The following is a 23,402-nucleotide window of genomic DNA, read 5'->3' on the forward strand; positions in this document are numbered from 1 at the left end:
TGTGCAGTATAATCCACCATGGCTATGACCACAGCCTGCACCAGATTGAGGACATGCTGGCCAACCTGGTCGGGCAGCCTCACCCCAATGCCCAGCCTCCAGCACTGTCACCCCCAGAACAGTGAAGGAGCAGTGCCAACAGTCCCATGGGTGGGGATGTGAGTCACACTCCTGCCATATGGAGGCTCATGCAACTTGAATTCCACAATAGTATCCCTATTCAAGGCGTTCACCCCCCCTCATGTGCCACACATCACCCCTGTCAGCTCTTGTCTGTCTTGTCTGTTTGCAATTGCATCTTCACCTACCCAAATTACCTCCCCCTCTCATACTGATGTGCCTTCGCCAACATTCCACAATAATTTCGTCCCATACATAGCTCTCTGTTTCTCACATGTGTGCACTGGATACATGTAATTTGGTCCAATTCGGTTGACAATGTAGTTATGTTGTCCTCACCCATCTCTCTGAGGTTTGGGAATCCAAATTCTTCTACAAATTCTGCTGTACAAGAAATGGGTATGTATGGTTCTTTCCTACACCATCCCTGCACATCCCTTCCTTTCACTATGTTTTTCCCTCTGCTTGACCCCATTTCACCACTTTCCTTTCTCTCCTTTTTTCTTTTCTTTATATTTTTTTTACAGTGATGCTGCATGACATACTGCATCTCGCAATTTCACTCAGCTAAATACAGCTATAATGACTATATGTGTTTCTAGCATTGTAAGACACATACACAAAATAAACATCTCTGCCATGTTTCAAACCAGTGCCCATCACACCTGCAGCACACTGCATTATTCCACCACTCAACTCATACTTAAAACAGGTGGTTTAAACAAAACATAGTAATTGCCAATTACAGTCATTATGCATGTTTCAGCTGAGCTGCACACTGCACCACACCACGCAAACTGGAATAAAAAGTAATGGAAAAAATAGGAGTGTACCTTGGATTCTGGTGTAATAGTACACCACTAGACAGCCAAAGACACGGTAATGTATGTAACTGAGGCCTGTTATAGCATGTAAATGAGCCCTTTTATCAGCAACATGTAGAAAGTCACCTGCTAAGGCATCCATGGCAAAATACATACTCAGCTGGGACTCTGGTGCAGAAATACCTCCATATAAAACTATGCACATACTGATGGATGTAGAAAATGTTTATCACAGCCTGTATATGTGCACATATATCTTGCAAATACACCTGCTATCGCAGTGGCTCAGTAGCTCAGTCTATTAAATATATTGCATGCAATACATTTTGCCACACACAGTCCTGGGTTCAAATCCAGTGTTGTGTTGCATTTCAATTATATTATTGTGAAGACAGCAATTAATGAATGACTCATGGACTCATTATTTACACAAAGCATTACAAATTAAATAACTGCTTTTCAGTGCTGGAAGTCACAGGCCTGCAGGTAGGGACACACTTCACATATCCATATAGCATTACTATATGTTGCCTAGTACTTTGTTAGTCACATAGTTGCCTAAAGTACATACCTTAAACACATGCCGTACCTGGAGTGTAACGTTTACCCCCACCCTGGCTCTGCCTCTACAACAAGGCTGATACAGCTGACACATATACACCTACAGCTTATTGTCCTCCAAAGTGTTCACACACACTGCGTTTGTGTATTACCTGCAGCAGCAGCTGCAATCTGTGGCACACACAGCTCTATTTAAAGGTTTCTGCTACAGACCTACCCTCTACGATAATGTAGTCTCCTCACCCCATTAATGTCCATCTCAGCAGCTAAGAAAGGGGCCCTGTTCTACATGAAGGCCTTATATATTGCACAGCAGTTGCATGTCATTTGCAAATGATAGGGCAACTCAGCTGTTTTGGCTGCAATTAGCATATCATAGTCACAGATTGGTTTAGAAAAAATTACCTGCTAATGAGAAGCATGTTAAAATGCAAGCAGCTGGCTATGGGGATACATTCTATATGAGACTTTCCTCACACAGCGCACACCTTTGTGAAACATTACTAATAGCACATTTCAACACAGGACTACTGCACTTCACCAGGTATGTAACTGTTTTTTGTGTATAACAGGATGAAGATGGGAGGGTGGGAGGATGGAAGCATGGGGAATAAGGATTACAGCAGTAAGCCTGTCTTAGACCTGTGGTAATGACATATCATTGATATCCTGCTGTCCTACACATACAAGGGACATACAATATATCAGCATTGCATTGTCTTTTGTCATTGTGGTACACTGATGTTGTTGAACTGTCCCTATATAGTGGTCATAATAGCATACTGCTATTTGTTTGACACTGGTCTTATGACATATTTTTAGGTGGCTGGGCTTAGGGGACAACCAGAGTGTTGGGTGTATGATCATACAGTAGAATCTGTCATGGCATACAGAGAGCTACCACAGTAATAATACTATCTCCATTGTATCCAGACACATAGTATGTTGTCACACTGTAGGATATGACATATGTGACCAAGCAGTGAATAGCGCCAGCCATTTTTTTCTTGCTATATCTGTACATAGTGGACATCCATGTATTTGATACTGTAATGTGTTTCCCTTTTGATGTCTTTCAGGACTAATGTATTGTAGATGGCATGCCCCCTTCTCGGATGCAGAGAATGAACTAATACTTCAAGGACTATGGCAGCATCATCACATCCTCCTATCCAGGAAGATGCATAATAGGGAACATCAGGCTGAATTGTGAGCAGACCTTGTCCGGGATGTGAATAAGACTGTCCACCAGAACAGGATATATGAGCAGTTTCAACATAGCCAGGGATTGAGCCATTACTGGTGGAGGGCCTGCAACAGCAACCACTCACAGCCAATGAGGAATTTCTGGGTAACCTAGGGACACATACTAGCTCCCAGGCATACATCACACCATACATCATAGAGGTGGGTGCCACAGTGCCCACAACAAAGAAGCATGCAGGTAAGCTTACTGTGATCACCATTGTAATACTGTAGCAGTCTGTCAGGCTGTACATACATTTACATGGGTGTCAGGTCTATGTGCTGTGAGGGGCGTTAAGGTCAGTTGTACACTTATACTCAGAATGTCACCAATACATCAAGTAACACAGTTGCTGCTGTACATGTGAGATATATGCACGTATTACCTTGTTGTGCTGCAACATGTGGTGGTACTGAAATTACCTCACCTTCATCTTTTCCAGGTCTGTCAGGTGTTGTCCAAGGCCATGATCCTGCTCCTGGTAAGCTTGATATTGTTTTGTTTTGGAACATATTAAAGGTTGATGCCAGATAAATCCCAATGTACACTTAATGTTGTGTGTAACCAGAGCAGAATGTTTGTATGTTCCAGTCTGGAACAGTTACCTAATTATCCAGATTGGGTAATCACAGGAGTGTAGCTGAATCAGCAGAAACACTTTTGCAGTTATAGTTTAGAGTGAATAACCCTCCTGGTGTACATGAGGCAATAATCCGACATGCCTTGTACAAAATGAAAGGTCGATGGTACATACCTTAGGCATTGAAACTTGTATTTGTATATATTTGTTAAGATAGGTGTACTGGGTTTTATGTGCTGTTTTATCATACCTAAAAGGTACATTGTATTGATCAAGGGTCACATGATTTACCTGATGTGCGTGTTATAAACGCCTTGCTTCAAATGTGTATTTTGTTGTGAGAAGTCTGTTGTGCATGAAAATGGAGATAAGAAGGTGTGAGTCTGGTAATGTAGTTGTGGATCCTCATTATTATGACTCTTTGTGAATTTTCCATACATAATAGTGCAGGTAGTAATGTACTACTTTTGTCTTGGTTTCCACAGGTGACCTGGCAGGTTGGAGTCTCTCCCCCATACAACCTGATGTCAGTGTCTCTTTGGACTCTGATGATGATAGTAACCACAGTGAGGCACAGGTGTGATTTTCAGGAGCTGAATCTGTCCCAGAGGTTGACATCCCTCTTCTTCCCCCATTGTAACCACACACATTCAGTATGCCCACACACACCCAGTCCCCACAGGCCTCAAATATTAGACAGTCTGAGGGTGGAGACATTGAACAGGCCAGTGTGGCAACTATGGCTTCAGTGAGTGTAGACCCTGGCCATAGCCAGAAAGCTGGTGAGGTCCCACACAGGTGGATTGACAGGGGTGCTCATAGCAGGACTGTTGTCTGTCCACCATCTGTTGCAGGTGTCACATCATGGGTCACTCAGTGCATGTTTTGGGCCATCATAGATGCACAGGCACATTCTGAATGGAACACCAGACATACGCTTAGGATTACAGATGCAGCACAGTCTGACAACTGTGACTGCTTCCACTGCACTGGTGACATTCTGAATCGGTTCACTGATGCTGTGGACAGATGGTGGGCTGAGACAGTGTCTTTTCTGGATGGCACATTGTCTGTGCTGGAACATGGGGTTGGAGTTGGGTGTCAGACCCATGGAAATAGGTCAGCAACACCATCTGCTGAGAGTCCACACGGCCATGTGCAGTTACATACCTGTAGTGGAAGTATCTCCTGCACTACAGAGGCCAGTGTGCTGTCCACACCATGACATAGCAGGCCATGGGCATGTAGTCCTGGGCAGTCCTGTGGGGACACAGACCCAGCAGACAGCAGTCACTGTCAAGTACTAGCACTGCATCTGACATTGGGCATGGTGGTGCTAGGGCAACTCCTGGCAGAACCAGTTCCCATGTTTATGGACGGAGACGATGAACTGTCCACTCTACCATGTATGGTCCACAGCTGTCTAACATACATGTGTAAGGCTAGCACTGGGCTTGACTGTGTACATCTACAGATCACCTACAGACACACATGGCATGTCTCCATGGCCCATCTAACCTCTACCCCTTCCTGACTCACACATGCTGTCAATTGTTTGGCGCAACCTAGGCCACCAGCACCCCCCCACCACATCTTGTACATGTGATGATACCTGTGCCATATCCCTGTCATCCTTGCCATTGATGCAGCAAAATGAAGCTATATGACTGATACACAGGGTGACTACATTACTTGACATGTACGTGTGTAATGCAGTATTGTTTTGCATGCCACTTGTTGTGGTACACAACAGATACTGTATGCTGGCATGTGTCATAACTATGCACCAAACTTTGTGTAACTTATGTTGCATGATGTTGTACTGGTGGTAGTGTTACAGGATAACTTGTGTCTCATGGACCTGTATATGTTTCTAATCCAGGAGTATGAGGAAATAAACTAATGATACATGGTGGCAGTACAGTGGCACAGGATGGCATGCCAGCATAGCAGAACTATGATGTCAGCAAGGTATGGCAGTATATGTGCATGGCTCCCTAGGTGCATATGTCTGTAACAGTCTAACAGGGACAGTGGGGTCAGTCCACATAATCATGCATTCATACTTTGTGATAAGGTCTGCTACCCTTGATACGTGTCATCTGGGGTCTCTGAACATATGGTGTGGTGATGGTGCTGACACAGCTACAAAATCCTGTGTCCAGATGTTATGTTCCCAGGGTTTGACTCTCAGACACTTGTGTATTTACCAGTTGACATACCAGTCTGTACATGGCATACACATTTCGCAGCATGACCTGCTACCCTATTATTGCCATAAACCTTGCCGTGGCAGTCAGCAGGGACATGGGTGGGGTACATCAGGGTGTACAACACCAAGACTGAGCCATGCCAATACACAGTACTGCCCATTTAATCAACATGTACAAAGCACCCACTTAGACATCCACAATACTGTCAATGTGGGGTTCACTACATGGATAACTGATGGCAGACATACCAACATAGGGACATCCGACTCCAACAAATAGCAGTGCTCAACAGAGCACAGTCATGGGTCCTCTACTGCTTGGCCTGCATGTCTCCATAGTACATGCGGTTACTGACTGACTATGGCTAACAATGTTGGCTTCTGCCTGCTACTAGTGAGCACTCATACAGTCACTGTGTTATGTCAGTGTCTTGCATTATTATATTACAAATACATGCCTGGTGACATAGTAATGGCTGTAAACTCCAATCAAATATATAAGTACTATCCTTTCCACTGGGGAAACCTATGCCCCTGGTTAGTAGCACAGCAGTCCCTACATGTGATGTACATATGTAGGGAATGTAGGGATGACAAATAGCCACACAGACCCAGCCACACAGGTGTACAGCTCATGTGCCAAACATCAACATGTATGTACAGTGGTATGGCAGGATTTATATCCCTTAGCATACCACTATCTGACTACAATAACCATTTGTTGACATTCTTCCCAAACTGTTTTGGCACATGCAGATAGATGACTGTATGGCCCCTCACAGGGTCCTATCACATCATCAGTATGTGCTCACCACTGTTCATCTGCAATGCATATCAGTGCCACCTGTGCCTTTCGGCATACTCATAAGTGATCTGTGCTGTGCATACAGGAAAAAGTGTGACCCCGCTTGAATGTATATGCTGCCTTTCTCTAGGAGGCATAGTAGATGGATTAGTCACCCTAGGGATATTAAGCCATTATGTGACATTGGTAGTACATGCTTGTTGGTGACATTTGTGTAGCAGACATAACGCACCCTTAACACTGACTCTCCATACTGGTACAGTACAGAGAGCACCTCAGTGCACTCCTGCACATGCCATCTGTATGATTGGCTGGGTGGATGTCATCTCAACACTGGGGGTGTGGCTGCATCTCCCGTGGACTTGGGCAATATGTGCTGTTCCTGTGATGAAGGGTAACAATGTCTCCAATCGTGACAGCTATATGGCTGTCATGCTACTGATGTGCACATCTCCTATTGTTCTGTGACATGATGTACAATGCTGTCACAGCCTGACGCACACACATGGCCACATTCAGGCTAGCAGTACTTCAACTCACTGCATATGGGAAATGCCGCAGTGCACACATAGTGTATGTTGGCTGCATGCGCAGTAGAAAACTTACCTATGTAGTGGTACACAATACAGAGGACAATACCGGATGCACACACCATGCCTCATCTCTACTAGTACTATCTACGTAGGACACATAATGCTTGTTGATATAAACAGGCCATGTTGTGGTCATTCATTTGGGAGGCCACATTACCCATAACCAGTAAAATAATGCAAAATCTTACCAATGTGTACATTACAAAAGTCATCATATGTGTACATTACAAAGGTTATCATATGTATGCAGTACAGATATACACACACACACACACACACACACACACACACACACACGCACAGACACACCGAGTTGGCTGCTGTGAGATTATAACCCCTACCTATTTACTGTTACACACTATAGCTTGTAGAGCGTATCACATGCACCATGGATTTATCTAACATTAGATTTTTAGCTAGCACTCTTAAGGTGGATAACATCAGCAGGCTGTGTATAGGTGGGCAATTTAGAGGGCAGCAGCTAGTTACAGGGCCAAAAGGTGCGTAACCATTGCATGGGGATAGCCCATGAGGGCATATCCTTTGTGTTGAAAGGAGATATATTTACCCACACACACACACACATACTGAGTTGGGTGCTATGAGATTAGAACCCCTATCTACTGTTATATTAGAACCCCTATCTACTGTTACACACTATAGCTCGCAGTACTTATTGCATGCCCCACAGATTATAACTGTTGAATATGTAACTGCAGGCACTGTATCTGTGGAGTGTACAAAGTAGGCATGTGTTGGACAGCATGTATGGCCTGCAGAGTGATATTGCTTGGTACTGTTATTGTATCTATTGTCCTAGGAGTAGGGTACCTGTTAATATCCTTGTTATATGTGTACAGTCAACAGTATGGTCATATACGGCTGGGTGCAGTTATATAGGCAAACATATGGCCAGGGACACTTTTCCCTATTGAAGGCATGAGTTGGAACCATTATACATTACACCACCTGCTCACTTGTGTCTGTCTACATGGGTGACATTTTGCAGGCACAGGGGTCTGAGGGTGAGTAGACTATGTACTGTTGTGGGGTTGGTTTGGTTCCTCAAGGGCAACTGCATTGATGTGGGAGTGCAGATAACTACAGCTTTTGTAGAGTATGTGGGGAATTCATACATCCCACACGCATATATATATATATATATATATATATATATATGTATATATTTAAATGTGTAAAACAGGGATGTCTCAATAAATGTTGCTGTGAGTGTACGTTATGTATATGTGTTATATAGATATATGTAGAGAGTCTATGTATCATTGTAATATATTTAAATATATACATATATATATATATATATATATATATATATATATATTATATATATACATATATATATATATATATATATATATATATATATACACATATATATATATATATATATATATATATATATATATATATATATATATATATATATATATATATACATATAGGTCTACTTCATTTGATCGAAACCCATTTGTCCGAAATTTCATTTGATCGAAAACCAGTATTCAAGGCAAATAACAGGGATTTGTCCCTCTCCCCAATGCCGTGCGACCCTGGAGTTGGTATATATAATTGGGGGGGGGGGTTCATTTAAAATGTGTACTTTTTGGTTTATTTTCTTCTTTTAAAGAAAACTAGGTGGGGGGGCTGCACTCCCCCACACACACAAACATCCCTAACTATATATACCAACTCCAGGGTCGCACGACATTGGGGAGGGGGACAAATCCCAGTTTTATGATTTGAATACTGTTTTTTGATCAAATGAAATTTCGGTCAAATGGGTTTCGATCAATGGTCTGTCGATCAAATGAAGTAGACCCATATATATATATATATATATATATATATATATATATATATATATATATATATATATATATATATATATATATATAAAATCAGAATTATATGTATTTGAGGTACATACTGCTAGATACACTACTCATGTTAGTGGGGGATCAGAAGAAACAGAATTTATACATAGCTGTCTGTATGTACAGATGTATTTCCACATAGCAGGTCTTTGTGGTGGAGAGGAAACAGAATTGCACTCAAGTTAGCTAAGTGTAGGAGCATGTCCAGTGGGACTGTCAGCACTTACAAGATGACTTCAGGCCAGAGCTACCTGTACTCCAGTCTAGGATTTTCTGTGCTACAGACATGAGCAGCTGCACTTGTTTCCACAGTACAGCACTGCCCTGAACCTGTCCACAGCATTCCCCAGCTGTCTTCTGTACTTAATATGTGAGTGGGGTACATAATGTAACACTACACACAGGGTGACAGTCCGCATACCTCTCACTGTACATGTTTTTGCAGAAAGTCCAGCATTGTGCTCCATATGTCTGGTCTGTTCCTCATACATTTGTGGTGTTCTTGTAACTTACTGTATAATGCAGTCACTGAATAGTACTACCTACAAACACATTTAAGTGATGGGCTTTACATCCTGCATATATTCTGTTGTGATGCAACCCGCTGTTATACTAGTCACCTTCTAGGTTAATCAGAGCATGTGTAATGTCTCTCTGTAGTTATGGCCCTTTGTCCCCACATTCTCTCAGACTTTGTCCAGCTTTCTTGCAGTAACAGATTGCAGGGTCTGACAGTCTGTGGGAATACCACCATATGACTACCTCATATGCGAAAGATGTGGATGCTGCCAGATTCCAACCATCAACACCATCATCCATGCTAACATCCCTAGCCCATTGAGGCACACAGGCCACCAGACAGAGATGTGTCATACATCACACAATCAGCAGCATACAGACATACATTATCATCCTTGCATTACATGAGACATCTAACATGTGCCCGGGTTCTATGTCACAGCCCTGAGGTTGGCTGGTCTGCTGATAAATCATTGCTGATGTACTGTTACAGCAGTTGTATGGGAACACTGATGTGATGGGGTGGGGAACGAGCAACCCATGATCTGCTGGCATAGACCGTTGTGCGACTGTCCTGTGACCCCACTGTTTACCATCTCCCTTGCCTAATGTAGTGGATATTTCAGCCATGTGGCCTAGTGAATATTATGGAGCACATGCTATTGGACTGGGTACCTGCTGTCCCATGTGGCTGTTAGATCTCTCCAAGTAGCCCAGTAGCCCACTATATTCCCTTTATACATGAGGCAGGTCCATACATATGCTACCATATTCTAGTACCCCTTATAAGTGGTGTATAGGTGAGTGACTTACCTTGCAAATGCAGCAGTTGACAGACCTATAATTTGGGGCTGACTCTGTCTGATGCACACAGTACATAGCCAATACATGGTTAGGTACAGGTTGTGTGGGCTGGCTGGCATAATTTGTACCATATCTATGTGATTCTGAGTAAGCTGTCAATCTCTACGGCCCTAGGTTGTCAGTGTATGTGCTATGCATTGTCTCTTGATCAAGGCCAGGGCATACTGGGCATGCCTAAGTTTGTCTACTGGGACATCTGTAGGGGGTTCCTCCTCCGAGTCCTCCTGTGGCTGTGGGGACCTAGGCACTGGTGGGAAGCTGAGTGTTCCTTCCCTTTGCTGATCCTGCTATAGCAGTTTCCACAGGATCATATTGTGTAGCACAGTACATGCTGTGAACGTCTGTGCACATGTGGCTGGAGAGTACTGCAAGGCTCCACCAGATATATTGAAGCACCAGAACTGTGACTTCAGCAGCCCAATCACATGCTCTATGATGTTCCTAGTTTGTGCGTGTGCCTCATTATGGTGTTCTTCCCAGAGTGTGTGTGCATTTCTGATGGGTGTCATCATCCACGGTTCCAGTGCATAGCCAGCATCCCCCAGTAAATGGCCATGCGGGATGTCCGCCTTAGCAAACATCTTGTACAGCTGCAATGCATTACAGATATGAGAGTTGTGATAACTGCCGGGGCTGCCAGCACACACATTCATGATAATGCCCTGGGCATTGCACATGACCTGGCAGTTGATGGAATGATACCCCTTGCAGTTGACATATATTCTACCCTCCTCACCAGGTGGTGCCTTGATATGTACATGGGTGCAGTCTATGGCACCCAGTACCTCAGGGTAGTGTGCTATATGGTAGAAGTGTTGCATATTGCTGGCTGTCACTTCAGGGGTGAGAGGAAAATAAATGTGCTCACTGGCATGTGGTAGCATGGCATCCAGGAACTGGTGGAGTACCCTGAATGCTGGTGCCTGCGAGACCCCCATCATGTCCCCAGTTGGACTTTGAAAAGTACCTGTGGCTACTATCCTTAGAGCTGCACATACCTTTGTGTCCACTGGGATGGGTTCCCCTCTATTGGCTCTGGGTCTGAGTTGAGGGCGGCAGTGTTCAGTGTGTTGTTGCAGTATGTCCCTGTCCACCCTGTAGCACTCTACAATCTCCATCTCATGTAGCTCCTGGAAGGTTACCGTGGGCCTGAACACTCTTCTCCTTCTCTGTCTAGGCCTATTGTCAGCAGCAGTAGCAGCAGCATTGATCTCAGCATTTAGCACATACAGATGCAGCAGACCTGAAGCACCCCTAGCATTCCTTCAGTTAAAATTCCCAAGTCTGTACTCCACTGGTTCAGAGTTTGGTGGAGAAATCAGATTGTAGGGTATATGTAACCTTTAATGGGCTCTGCTCTATGTGTAGGCTGTATGATTGGCTACCTATGATGCATTCCACCTGCAAAGTGCATCATTAAGAACATTTAATGGCTCTACTTTAAGTGAATCAATAAGTAATATATCACTGGCTTTTGGATAACTCAGCACGGCAGTCACCATGCAAACACACAGAAGCACGTGCCCTGAAGGTAAACTAAGCTTAGCAGCTAGTGTACCCCCCCCCCCGCCTGCTGAGCACAGCAGAGCACCAGGCAAATAGGCACAGGTGCGCTCCAATGAGCTTATATGTCCTCAGACACACACTCCCATTGACGTCAGCTACCTCTTCTGTAAACACCCAACATGGTCCTATGCCTACACGGAAGGGATATGTGAACATGGATACCCATTTGTACTATTCAGTAACCCCAACTCATTTGCATAGGGTTCCATGCACACAACCTGGAAACTACACAGTTCCAGGCCTTATCACCATTGTGGATGCTACATGCAGGGTCTTATACTACATTTCTGTCACAAACTATGAAATTTGTTTTTTCCACTATTTTTTTTTCATAACTGCATGTTTGCGCACTTAACTTTAACTTATGTCTCTTATGTTGTTGGACACACAGTGGATAGTTTTGGACATATCTGTGTCTGTTATAGGTTCATAGGTTCATACTAGGCTATCTGCCCTAGGGCATTTATAAGCCTAGCCAGAGTGTGTTTGGCTTTCGCCACCCATTTTAAATTAATTTTGTTATGCCCTTTTTCGAGGTTAGTATACTGTGCCTCTGTCTAACAGTGACACAGAAGTGATACCCGGGGTAAACCTACGATCTCCCATTCACTCATCAAAATTCCTCTTGAAGAGAGTCAATGAGGGACTCTGCCTAACCTGGACTGGGATTTTATTCCAGAGTGAAGGGAGCCTCTGGGTTATGAATTTGTCCCTCCAGCATGTCCTATTTATTTCAGTGCTGAGGTTCAAGTCTCTCAAGCACATAGCTCGATGGGATTTGGATTTTCTGAGGTGCAGCATGTCCATTAATTCCGGGTTGGACATGGCTTTATACGTCAGGCACAGATCGCCTCTGGGCAGGCGTTATGCCACTGAGTAGAGCTGGAGTTTCTTTAACTGGGCAGCATATGGCATCTGTTTGAGCCCTTTGATCCTCTTGGTGAGGTACTTTTGGGGTCTTTCCAGTTGCTGCAGGTGTCTGGTAAGGTACATCCTAAAAGGGGCATTGTACTCAATTATGGGCCTGATGAGGGATGAGTAAAGAGGCACGATGACCTCCCCTGATCTAGATGTGAATCCCTTCATGATTAGGTGGGCTATATAAAATGTTTTTCTAACCACTTTGGCCACGTGGTTGTCAAATGAAAGATTGCTATCAACTTGGGTCCCCAGGTCCCTAATTACTTCTTCTGTACTTAATGGATTACCACCTATGTGGTAATTTGTGGGCACTTTGTTTTTGCCAAAGGGGATGACTATACACTTTTTGGCATTTAGCTTGAGGCCATGGCTCTGGCACCAGTTGTCTGTTTCTATGAGGCCCTTTTGGAGGATGCTTGTGTCGGCTGGAGAGTCAATTATGGCACCCAGTTTGCAGTCATCTGTGAACTTGGTCAGCCACAGTCCTTCCGTGTTGGCTTGTACCTCCGAGAACTATATACCGAACAAGAGAGGTCCCAGGACTGAGCCTTGTGGGATGCCACTTGTAACTGGTTTGGAGTCTGACATGGCTCCAGCAATTCTACCCATGTGGGTTCTGTCCTTGAGCCAGTTTGCAACCCATCTAGTGACATAGGGGTTTATATTTAAGCTGGTGAGCTTATCTATAATGCCCGAGTGGGGTATTGTATCGAAGGCTTTTGCGAGGTCCAGGTAGGCTGTGTGGACCACCTTCCCCTCGTCAATGGCCTTGGTGACTGTTTCAAAGAAATCAACCAGGTTTAAGAGGCAGCATCTGCCCTTAACAAAGCCGAACTGGGTAGGATCCAGTGTCTGTAGGTCCCCAATATCTTTATTTATGAGGTCCATGATGATCCTTTCCATAGCTTTGCAGACCAAGCTAGTCAGGCTTATGGGGCGATAGTTCCCAGGATCCGTTGAGGCACCACCTTTGTGGAGAGGGACCACTGTTGCTGTACGCCACTCTTTGGGTACATATCCTGTAGTAAGGCTGAGACTGAACAGTAGTTTTATGTTTGGGTTTAGCTCTTCTTGGAGTTCATGTAGAACACAGCCCAGGACACCGTCTGGTCCCATTGATGCTGTGTTTTTTGCTTTGGAGAGGGCGGCTCTTACCTGAGCATCTGAGATGTCAGGGGGCAGCACTCTGCTGGGATAGATATTTGCCCTTTTGGTGGGAAGGGGGGGGGAGAAGTTTGCGCTGAACCTGTCAGCTAGGATGTTGGCAATGTCTGTGGGCTCGGTGTATTTTTTGTCATTTTGGACTAATTCTGAGCATATCTGGGAATTTCCACCCAGGTTCTTAACATAACTAAAGAAAGCCTTGTGATTATCCTTACTGTCCTGTGCAATTTTTCTCTCGAAGCTGGCCTTAGACGATTTTATGAGTGCCCATAGTTTTTTGTTAATACTGATCAGAGATGCCTTCCCTTTTTGGGATTTTGCTCTATCATGTAGTAGCTTCCTCCTTCTATTGTATAGTTTGTTTATGGCTGGGGTCCACCAGACAGGATGTCTGCCTTTGGAGGATTGGGTCTTGGTTTTATTTGGGATTGCATGATCCATGCATTCCTGAAGGTGTTCATAGAATGCGTTTATAAAGGATTCTGCGGTCTGGGCCGTATTTTCCACAGGTCCGGGGGCTTTGAAGGATTCCACCTTGGTTTTGAGGAGTGTGAAATTTGCTTTAGAGAAGTTTTTAACTGTGGTTTCCTGGGTAGGGGGTGGGGTCGGGATGTGAATATCCAGTGAGATTAGTTTATGGTCTGATCTTACCAGTGAGGGATACACTTCTGGTCTGGAGCATAGAGTCCCCATGTTGGTGATGATCAGGTCCAGTATATTTTCCCCTCTTGTGGGAGTGGTAACAAGTTGTTCCATAGCATTTGAGTTTATAAATTCTAAGAACCTTTGGGCTAGGGTGTTGGAGCTAGAGTAATGCTCCCAGTCTATGTTTGGGTAGTTGAAGTCACCCAATATAATGGTGTTTGGAGAGACATTCATATTTTCCAGTGTTCTCAGGAAGGCCAAGTGGGGTTCCTGGGTTTGGGAGGGTGGTCTGTAGCAAGCTATAAACTGGAAGGCAGTTTTACCCACTGTTAGTTGCACATGGATAGTCTCTGATGCTTCGTGCTGTGCCACCAACCTGGGGGTGTGGGTATCTTTGACGAATATTGATACTCCCCCTCCTTTTTATGGTTCGCTCCAAATTTTGGGGCTGAAAAGCATGGTATGAGGTATAACCTGGTAGTGCTGGGGTGCTCTCGGGAGCCTTGAACCAGGTTTCTGTTACTGCACAGATATCGATGTTCTTCATGCTAAGGAGAGTTTCGAGTGTGTGCATCTTGAGGTTTAGACTTCTGGCGTTGAGTAGCATTACTCTTAGTTTCTTATCCCTTGTGATACCTATGGAGGTGGGTTTGTCTTTTGAGCCTTGCCTAAAAAAGGCACTATGGGGGTAGCAAGAGCCTTTGCCAATATCCGAAAGCCCAGGGGTGACAGGTGCAAGCCGTCCCTAGCGAAGCATTGTGGCTTGTCGAGCATGTCATCCCAGGCTGACAGGCATTGGATCCACTTTGAATGACACCAATACTTAAGCCAATTGTTGAAATTGATCATCTTGTCTTCATATTGTGGCATCATTCTTGGTGAGGGTAAGATGCTACTCAAGGTCAGGGTCATACCGGCCTGGGCTACATGCTCAGAGAGCTCCTCTGTCTCTTTTCATGTAGTCCAGGGAGGTACGTCTCAGGTCATTCACACCAGCATGGACAATGACTGAGTCATATTTGTACTTGCCTTGGAGTGACCTGAGTGCTTGTGTTATGTGGCGGATCCTAGCGCCCAACAGGCAGCTCACCGTGACCTTCTCCTTGTTCAGCCTGGTGAGCGGGTCATCAGTGTGCCTGACGATAGAGTCACCTATTACAAGTGTATCAGGTGTGTTGTTTAGCCTTAAGGGCTATGACTGTTCGGCACACTGGCTTTGTGAGCTATGTGTTGCACATGTTTTGTTTTGGGGTAGCGGTTGCTTGGGTGTCTGCTTTGGAGGTCTCTGCTGCTTAGGCAGATTTTTATTTAGAGCCTCCAGTATGTTTTATGTGTTTATGTGTTTGGTTTGCTGTCGTGGTAGGTCTATGTGAGACTGGAATTGTAGTGAGTGTGGTTTCCTTCTCCTCCTGACTGGTTACGCCAGTACTGAGTTGAGAGAGCTTAGCCTCCAGTTTGGCTGTATGGTTGCATCTCTCACATGTGTTGGAATTTGTTGGGAGGAGGAGAGGGTTGTCTGTGTACATGAGGCAGTTGTAACATTGCCTCAAGATTTCCAGATTCACCAGCTGGACCCGAGAGGAGATTGACAACTGACCTTTGGACATGCTAGAATAGTACTGGGAATTCCTTTATAATTGAAAAAAAGGGCCAATGGGGAACAAGGTACTCAAGGGGAGTTTGTGAGGGTGTAGTGCTTTTAATTTTTTAGTTCTGACTTATATAATTGCTTTAGTGAGCAAGTGACAGGTAACTTAAATGCAATGTGTTACAGGTAACTTAAATACAAAAACAACAAACAGTAACTTTCTTTCAAGTGAAACAAGGAAATAAGTACAGTAAGCAATGCAAATATCACTAGGGATCCACAGAAGCGCTGAAAAGCTGCATTTTAGGTGGAATGAGCGTGTCAGGGAAATAACAAGCAAACAAACAACAAGCATACAAACAAAGCTAGATTCAGCAGGCCTGGATCTAGTCTATGCTACAGCAAACAAGGTGTACCAATTTCAGTAAGAAACAGTTCAAATATGCAGGCACTATAAGCCTTTAACCAGAAATTCCCAGTTCAGAAGGGCAGAGTCCAGCCTCTCCTCCCACAAGAGTGCAGACCACGAACCTTCTTAATGTAAAATAACTTATGCTAACCTAATATTAGCTAATTGGGAAGAAAATTTTATACTGAAATCAGAATTTAATACCTGCTGGATTCTTTATAAAAGATTTCTAGATGATATAGTTATTTTTTGGACTGCTGGAACAGAGAAATTGAGTGAATTCCTAATATATATGAGGGAAACAACAACATTTTTAGAATTTACACATAAAATTTCAGAAAATAAATTAGTATATTTGGATTTGGAAGTCTATAAAGAGGGTCAGAAATTTGAAACGAAAATATATAGAAAAGAAATGTTCTGTAATTCATATTTACATTTCCAAAGTGCACATCCTATGCATTGCAAAAGAAATATAGTTAAAGGGCAATTTGTCAGGGGTAGCCGTATGACAAGCTCGGACATAGATTTTAAGAAAGAATGTGATTTACTTGAGAACATGTTTTTGGAGAGAGGCTACCCCATGGATTTCATCCAACAAATAAGAAGAGAGGTGGAATTAGGAAGGAATGATAGATTTTCACCCATATATAACAATAAACAGGTAGGAAATGAAAAATGGTTTAGTAATGCACACAACAAGAATAGCAATGGTGATGATTTCCAGCAGGCACTAATTTTGGAATACAATGGGTTAAATAATGGTATCAAAAAAATATTTTTGAAGGAATGGGAAAAATTCATATCTTTTACGGATATAGAAAATTTGTCCAAAATACCTAAAAAAATAATTTATAAGAATTCCCAGAGTATAGGCAACATTTTAGAAAACAAACATAACTACAACAACAATAGGAACAAAATAGGTACATACAAATGTGGGCGTTGCAGCCAATGTATCTACATTTTAAACAAAGAAGGCTACTATTTAGAAAGTAGAAAGAGATGGGTGTATAGCCCTGAATATTTTAATTGCGAAACAAAAGGAATAGTTTATCTAGCCCTCTGTGAAAAATGTGGGTCCTTCTATACTGGCAAGACAGACAGAGGATTAAAAAGAAGGATCTATGAACACATGTATGATATATTGACAAAAAAGGAAAGCAACGCCTTATACAAACATAGTAAGACGTGCTGAATACAAATATCAATTTTTAGTAATTGAGCAGATTAAATGTGATATCAGAGGTGGATCCTGGGAGTGCAAAATAGAATATAGAGAATTGTGGTGGCAACTAACATTGGAAGCCGGTAAATATCCAGGCTTGAATGATAATATATCCATTTTACCATTGCTAAAACTTACATCAGCCAAATTATAGCAATAAGGTGAAATAATTTAGTTTGGCCACCAGAGGGCACTCTTGATTCATTAATTTAAATAGGTTTACACAATGATTTTAACATACAGTTTATTTATTGTTTTATATATCTATTTTAAATTTTTACAACATTGTTCAATTTTTTAATTTTAATTTTGACATGGTTGTCTATAGTTATAAATACACAATATTGCAGTTGATACAATAATTCATGGTTTTAGCTAGGGTGGTAAGTTATTTTTCCTTTGGTAAATTAACATCAAGATTTTAATTATTTATTTATCTGATTAATTACTAGAAGTTTGTTATTGGATAGCTAATTAATTGGATGCATATAAATGAACTGATGGTTGTAATATACTGGTCATCTGAAGAAGTCATAGTAATAGACGAAAACGCGGTGTTCTTTGCACATTTTTAATAAAGGCGTTCATGGTTTTATGTGGTTTTCGAATTGTGATTGAATAAACATTTAAACCTTTCAACGGAGTTGGCGGCATATTTTCTGCGTGGTTACTGCTTTGAAGACTTTCCAAGACTTAATAAATGTAATTAATATACAGCAACGATGGCAATATGCAAGCAGTACACAATAGTATGCACAATAGCATTAACATTAATAGAAACAAAAATAATAAAAATTATAACAATAATACTCATGTTTATCAACATTAATAATACTTTTTTATCAAAAAGGCTTAATTCCTACACATGCACACAGATATACAGTCACACATATATTCACAGTCATGAGCACAAAGACACAAAGACGTGCTAACACACAAGTGCACATGCACATGCACACACGCAAGCGTGGCAGACAGACAGACTCATGCAGATCTGCAGATATATTTACTCACCATTACCTCGCAATTTCTAAAAGTACAGTATATGAACAATTTCACTATTAAAAAATATATATATTTATATGTGTGTGTGTGTGTGTGTGTGTGTGTGTGTGTGTGTGTGTGTGTGTGTGTGTGTGTGTGTGTGTGCGTGTGTGTGTGTGAAGTTAGTTAGCTATACAAAGAAAATTCTAGAGCCTGTAGATATATCTCCTTACACTTTTCATGTTATTCCTTTTGGTAAATTACCTTGTATCTAGCTCCTACCATGCATAACAGTAACTATATGAGAGATATGAAAAGCCCAAAATTTGCAGAACTGATGTAAATGCTGCATTTCTGAATGTTTAGACTGCCAGCTGTGATAAGTAAATGTAGAGTTTCAGTTACTATCCAGATGGACTGTTTGCAATGATGTAATTTTATACTACTTTTCCTTGTGAAGTGGTATAGCAATATGTGGAAAATTAAAGCAATATGCATATGGGACACAGTAATAATAGAGCAGTTTGCTGTTTAATAAAGTTATATTATTCTGTATGGAAATGATTTTATTCAACCCATCATTCATCAATATCCAAAAACAACAACTGCCTTTTTTTCTGTTTACAGTAGAATTCTGTATGCATCCCCAATGTAACTCTACACTTCCAATTCATATAATTTTAACTGCAACTCTGATGTCACTGCAGGCCAGGGAAAATAAAACTCCTGAGTAGAGCAATCTTACTTAAAAAATGGTATAGATGACATGATAGAAAATTATTTTCAATATGGCAACATAGATCAATAATTATACATCAGCACACAGCAATTCGTTAAATAGATATATTAATATCTCTGCCCAAAAACCTTCAGAATATTCTCATTAGAAGCCTGGGATTACATAACGTCAACATGTTACAGTGTGAGACTATCAAAAATGTGCTCCACACTTGATGAAATCTTGTTAACCTTGCGAATTTCACTAAGAGGTTAGTTTACATCAGACCCACTTCAGTTTTGGGTTCCCCAGTAATGCCACCAGAGTAGGACTAAAAAAATATCTTTGTGTGGAAGATAGGGACCGTACAAACTTATTATGAATCTGACTCAAGAATTCCAGCAAGACAACGTAGTCAGTGGTGCAATGGAATATGGACAAAATGATGCAACATATAGCACTCTTGCTGTGCAAGCATATTGTTTAAAATAATCAAATAGTCTGATTATTTTTCAACAATTGTTGCGACTTTCGGCTTTTCCCAGTTAGGGGTCGCCACAGCGGAACTCCGGTCCGCTAATGATTGGCAGCAGATTTTTACGTGCCGAGTTGCCAGCTCTGATGCACAACCTTTAATGAAGGTACACCCATTCACGCATATCTGCACAAAGAAGACGCTCTAGCTGAGAATCGAATGGGACAACGTTTTACTGTGAGGCGACAATGCTACCGCAGCACCACCACCGCAGTGTTATCAAATATATATATTCTAAGGAGTTAGTCCTTGTTGCATTGTTATGTTTCTATTTTCTGATGCATATTTATTTTATATTTATTTATTGCATTTGTTGACCAGGAAAGTCCACTGGGCCTAGGAAGAGCCCATTTTCAGTGGAGGCCCGGGGAGAAAAGCTCCACAGTATTACATACATAAGCTCCACAGTAATGCATACATAAATAATACAATGTTGATGCATACAAAAGTAAAGAATGAAGTTGAAACATAGGACAATGTCATTCAATTAATTACATACAAAAATCCTTAAGTATATGCAAGAGTTAAACTGTGTTAGTGTAGGATCAAGCGTTATGTGCAGTAGTGTGACACAGGAGGAAAAGTAGTGACAGCAGTAACAATGTATTACAGACAGCTATAGATGCAAAAGTTAAGTTCTAAGGTGAGCAGAGTTGCCTGTTGTTCTATTCAGGTTATGTACCATTACTTCTACCACCTGGCTTTCTAGATACCACTCTTTCTGTGCAGAGCTTTCAATCGCATATATTTTTATAATGGACCCCACTCAGACATCCTCACCATCCTGTGACACTGAATACAGTAATGGCATTCCACTCTTGTGGAATAAATTTTCCTTAACTATTTTAATGAGTACAATAAAAAGAAAATTGCTTCTATCACAGTGGCATAGAGTAGCTACCTGCACTGCCTGTGTTAGCTATGCCATCACATATATCATATATCATATATCATCATGCCGACCTGTGAGATAATAATCATAACAAAGGTCAATTTAACTTGAATCAATACATGTACTTTATTACAAATTATGAAGATTAAACAAACTCTAGTTCAAACTCCATCTTATAATGTTTTTGGTTTGTCATTATTTTTGCAATACTGAATTATTTAGATTATTTTGTAAATTACATAGCTCATTAAAACACAAGAAGTAAACTGTTCAGTTTATGACAAGCTTTGTTTAAATGGAGACCTTCCACATCTCCATAAATGGTCTCTGTTACATAGAACTAAATCTAATCAGTAAAATGCAATAAATAAACAAATACACACATTCAGAGCATCTCTCAGTACACAGAGAATACACACACAAATATATACATATAAATATACAGACACACACGCACACACGCACGCACACACACACACTCACACACACACACACACACACACACACACACACACACACACACACACACACACACACACGCTAGTAAATGATAAAATAACTGAAAATTGCATTTGAGAGTATGACTCACAGAGTCCCTCTTTGCATTTTCACGTTTCATTTTGAAATAAGTACAGTTAAGGGTATTATACTGTACACAGCACTATACAGCTGCATGGAGATGGTTGAAGTAGTGTACTCTATAATGTGATTCATTTCTACGTCAGTTTTCAAACAGATTTCACAGCTGGATTCCAGCCTGGCACTGTATGATCTTTCTGTCACTTGTACTCACCTGTTTGGTTTGTGACTTCTCCCTCGGGACAAAGAATGCAATCATAGCAGCATCTGGGCTGACCCTGTCGGCTAGATCTTCGGTAACCAGGGTGGCAGCTCTCACTGCACACGGACTGTGGGACCTGGATAATGGAACAAATAATCGTCGGAGTGAATGGAGGGAAATATAGATATGTTCCAGAAAGTGTAACATTAAACGCTACGTGGTCATCAGTTGTGAATAGCATTAGAATGTTAAGTAAGAAATGTCATTATAGCCTGATTACTGGTCAGAGCAACAGAAAGACTTTATTTTTCAAAAAAGGTGGTATTAGTGTTATAAGAAATGTTACCTATGTATAGTCACATTCACTACAACATTCATGTTAAGAAAATGTATCACACGACATTAATTCATAAGTTTTAGTGTGCAAAGGGTTGCAAATTAAACTATTCATGACAAAATATGACAACATATTAATTTTTTTCTGTAACAGCATCAGAGTAATTGTGAAAATGTAAATATTTTTTCTTGTAATATGTGCAAGACAATTGTCACATATTATTCTATTTACCAATAGTGTTTCTGCTGTCCTTATTAAAAAGCTGAATCAATTTTCATGTGTTTATCATGCCTACAGCTTTGTGTTTTGCTAAATGCTTTCAAATAAGTGCATATGTGATACAAGATTGTCATACTGTATATCACAAGTCTGCATTAAACTATGCACATCTCATAACTTCTGTACAGAAAAGGATGTTTTTACTTTAGATATTTACACATATGCATACACCAACAACAGGTACGAACATAAATGAAACAACAGGGAAGGCAGACAATGCAATATAGTAAAAGGTTTTTGAGAGGTCAAAAGGATGAATTGGGTGGAAAAATGGGAGAAACCATGACAGACAAAGCATGTAGGAGGGGGGTGAAGGGTTACCCTGAATGGTTACAAGAACTTAAGAAAGCAGGGGAGCTACAGACAGATGGTACAAAAAATGGGGGAACATATGGCAAGTGAAAGAAACCCGTGTAATGAAAAAATAAAATTTGGTGGTCTCAGATATCAGTTATTCAGACAGATGGACAGACTATATTAGGCAGAAACTAAAATGGGAGGTAACTGAGGACAGACAAGCAAAGTAAGAAAGAGAGAGGAACCTTGAAAACAACCAGTCATTTGTAGCCTAGTACTCAAACATTTAAGATAAAAAGGGAGAGGGCTGATGGTTATGCATCAGTTATCAAATGCTGAAATAGTAGATGGCAAACAGGTTTATCAATGGATGAAGTTTTGGGGCAAGTAAGTAGATGGAGAAGAAGTTTATTAAAGTTTAAAGGTTTTGTGGTAAGAAAACTACAGATATTATGAAAATAGAAGTAGACTTGCATTCCCGTATCCAATTCAGGGAGATAAAATGAAACACCAAAGTGCTAGACAAAGATAGATTCAGTCAGCTGCATGGAAAGGTACAATACTGGACATTGTACTTACCAAGAATGGAGGTATCTGAGACATAGAAGTAAAAGCACCCCAGTCCAACAATGGCCAAGTGATAGTCTAGTCACAATGGGAAAAGGACAAGGGGAATGACAGTCATTACAGAAGGACAGATTACGTTCAGCTATGAGAACTTTCTGAGAGCAAAATAGGGCCCAGAGACAGAACAGAAAAAAGGCTATGGACAAGCAAGCACAGAAAAGAGACTAGAATAAAAAGAGCAAGAAACAGGCCAATTTAGTTCAAAATTAAAC

At 41.5% G+C, this 23,402-nt stretch overlaps 1 protein-coding gene across 1 annotated transcript in view; it reads right to left on the reverse strand.

Annotated features, from left to right (window-relative positions):
• LOC122790583 (extracellular calcium-sensing receptor-like) overlaps window positions 1-23,402 on the reverse strand; it is a 177,999-nt gene that overhangs the window by 21,104 nt on the left and 133,493 nt on the right. Inside the window, exon 4 of the mRNA XM_044058108.1 lies at window positions 21,663-21,786. Within this exon, the coding sequence (XP_043914043.1) occupies window positions 21,663-21,786 (124 nt within the window). The remainder of the gene's footprint in view (window positions 1-21,662; window positions 21,787-23,402) is intronic.

The sequence above is a fragment of the Protopterus annectens genome, chromosome 16.part0, assembly GCF_019279795.1.
Source record: "Protopterus annectens isolate FY-2018-M chromosome 16.part0, PAN1.0, whole genome shotgun sequence".
Classification (NCBI taxonomy): Eukaryota; Metazoa; Chordata; order Ceratodontiformes; family Protopteridae; genus Protopterus; species Protopterus annectens.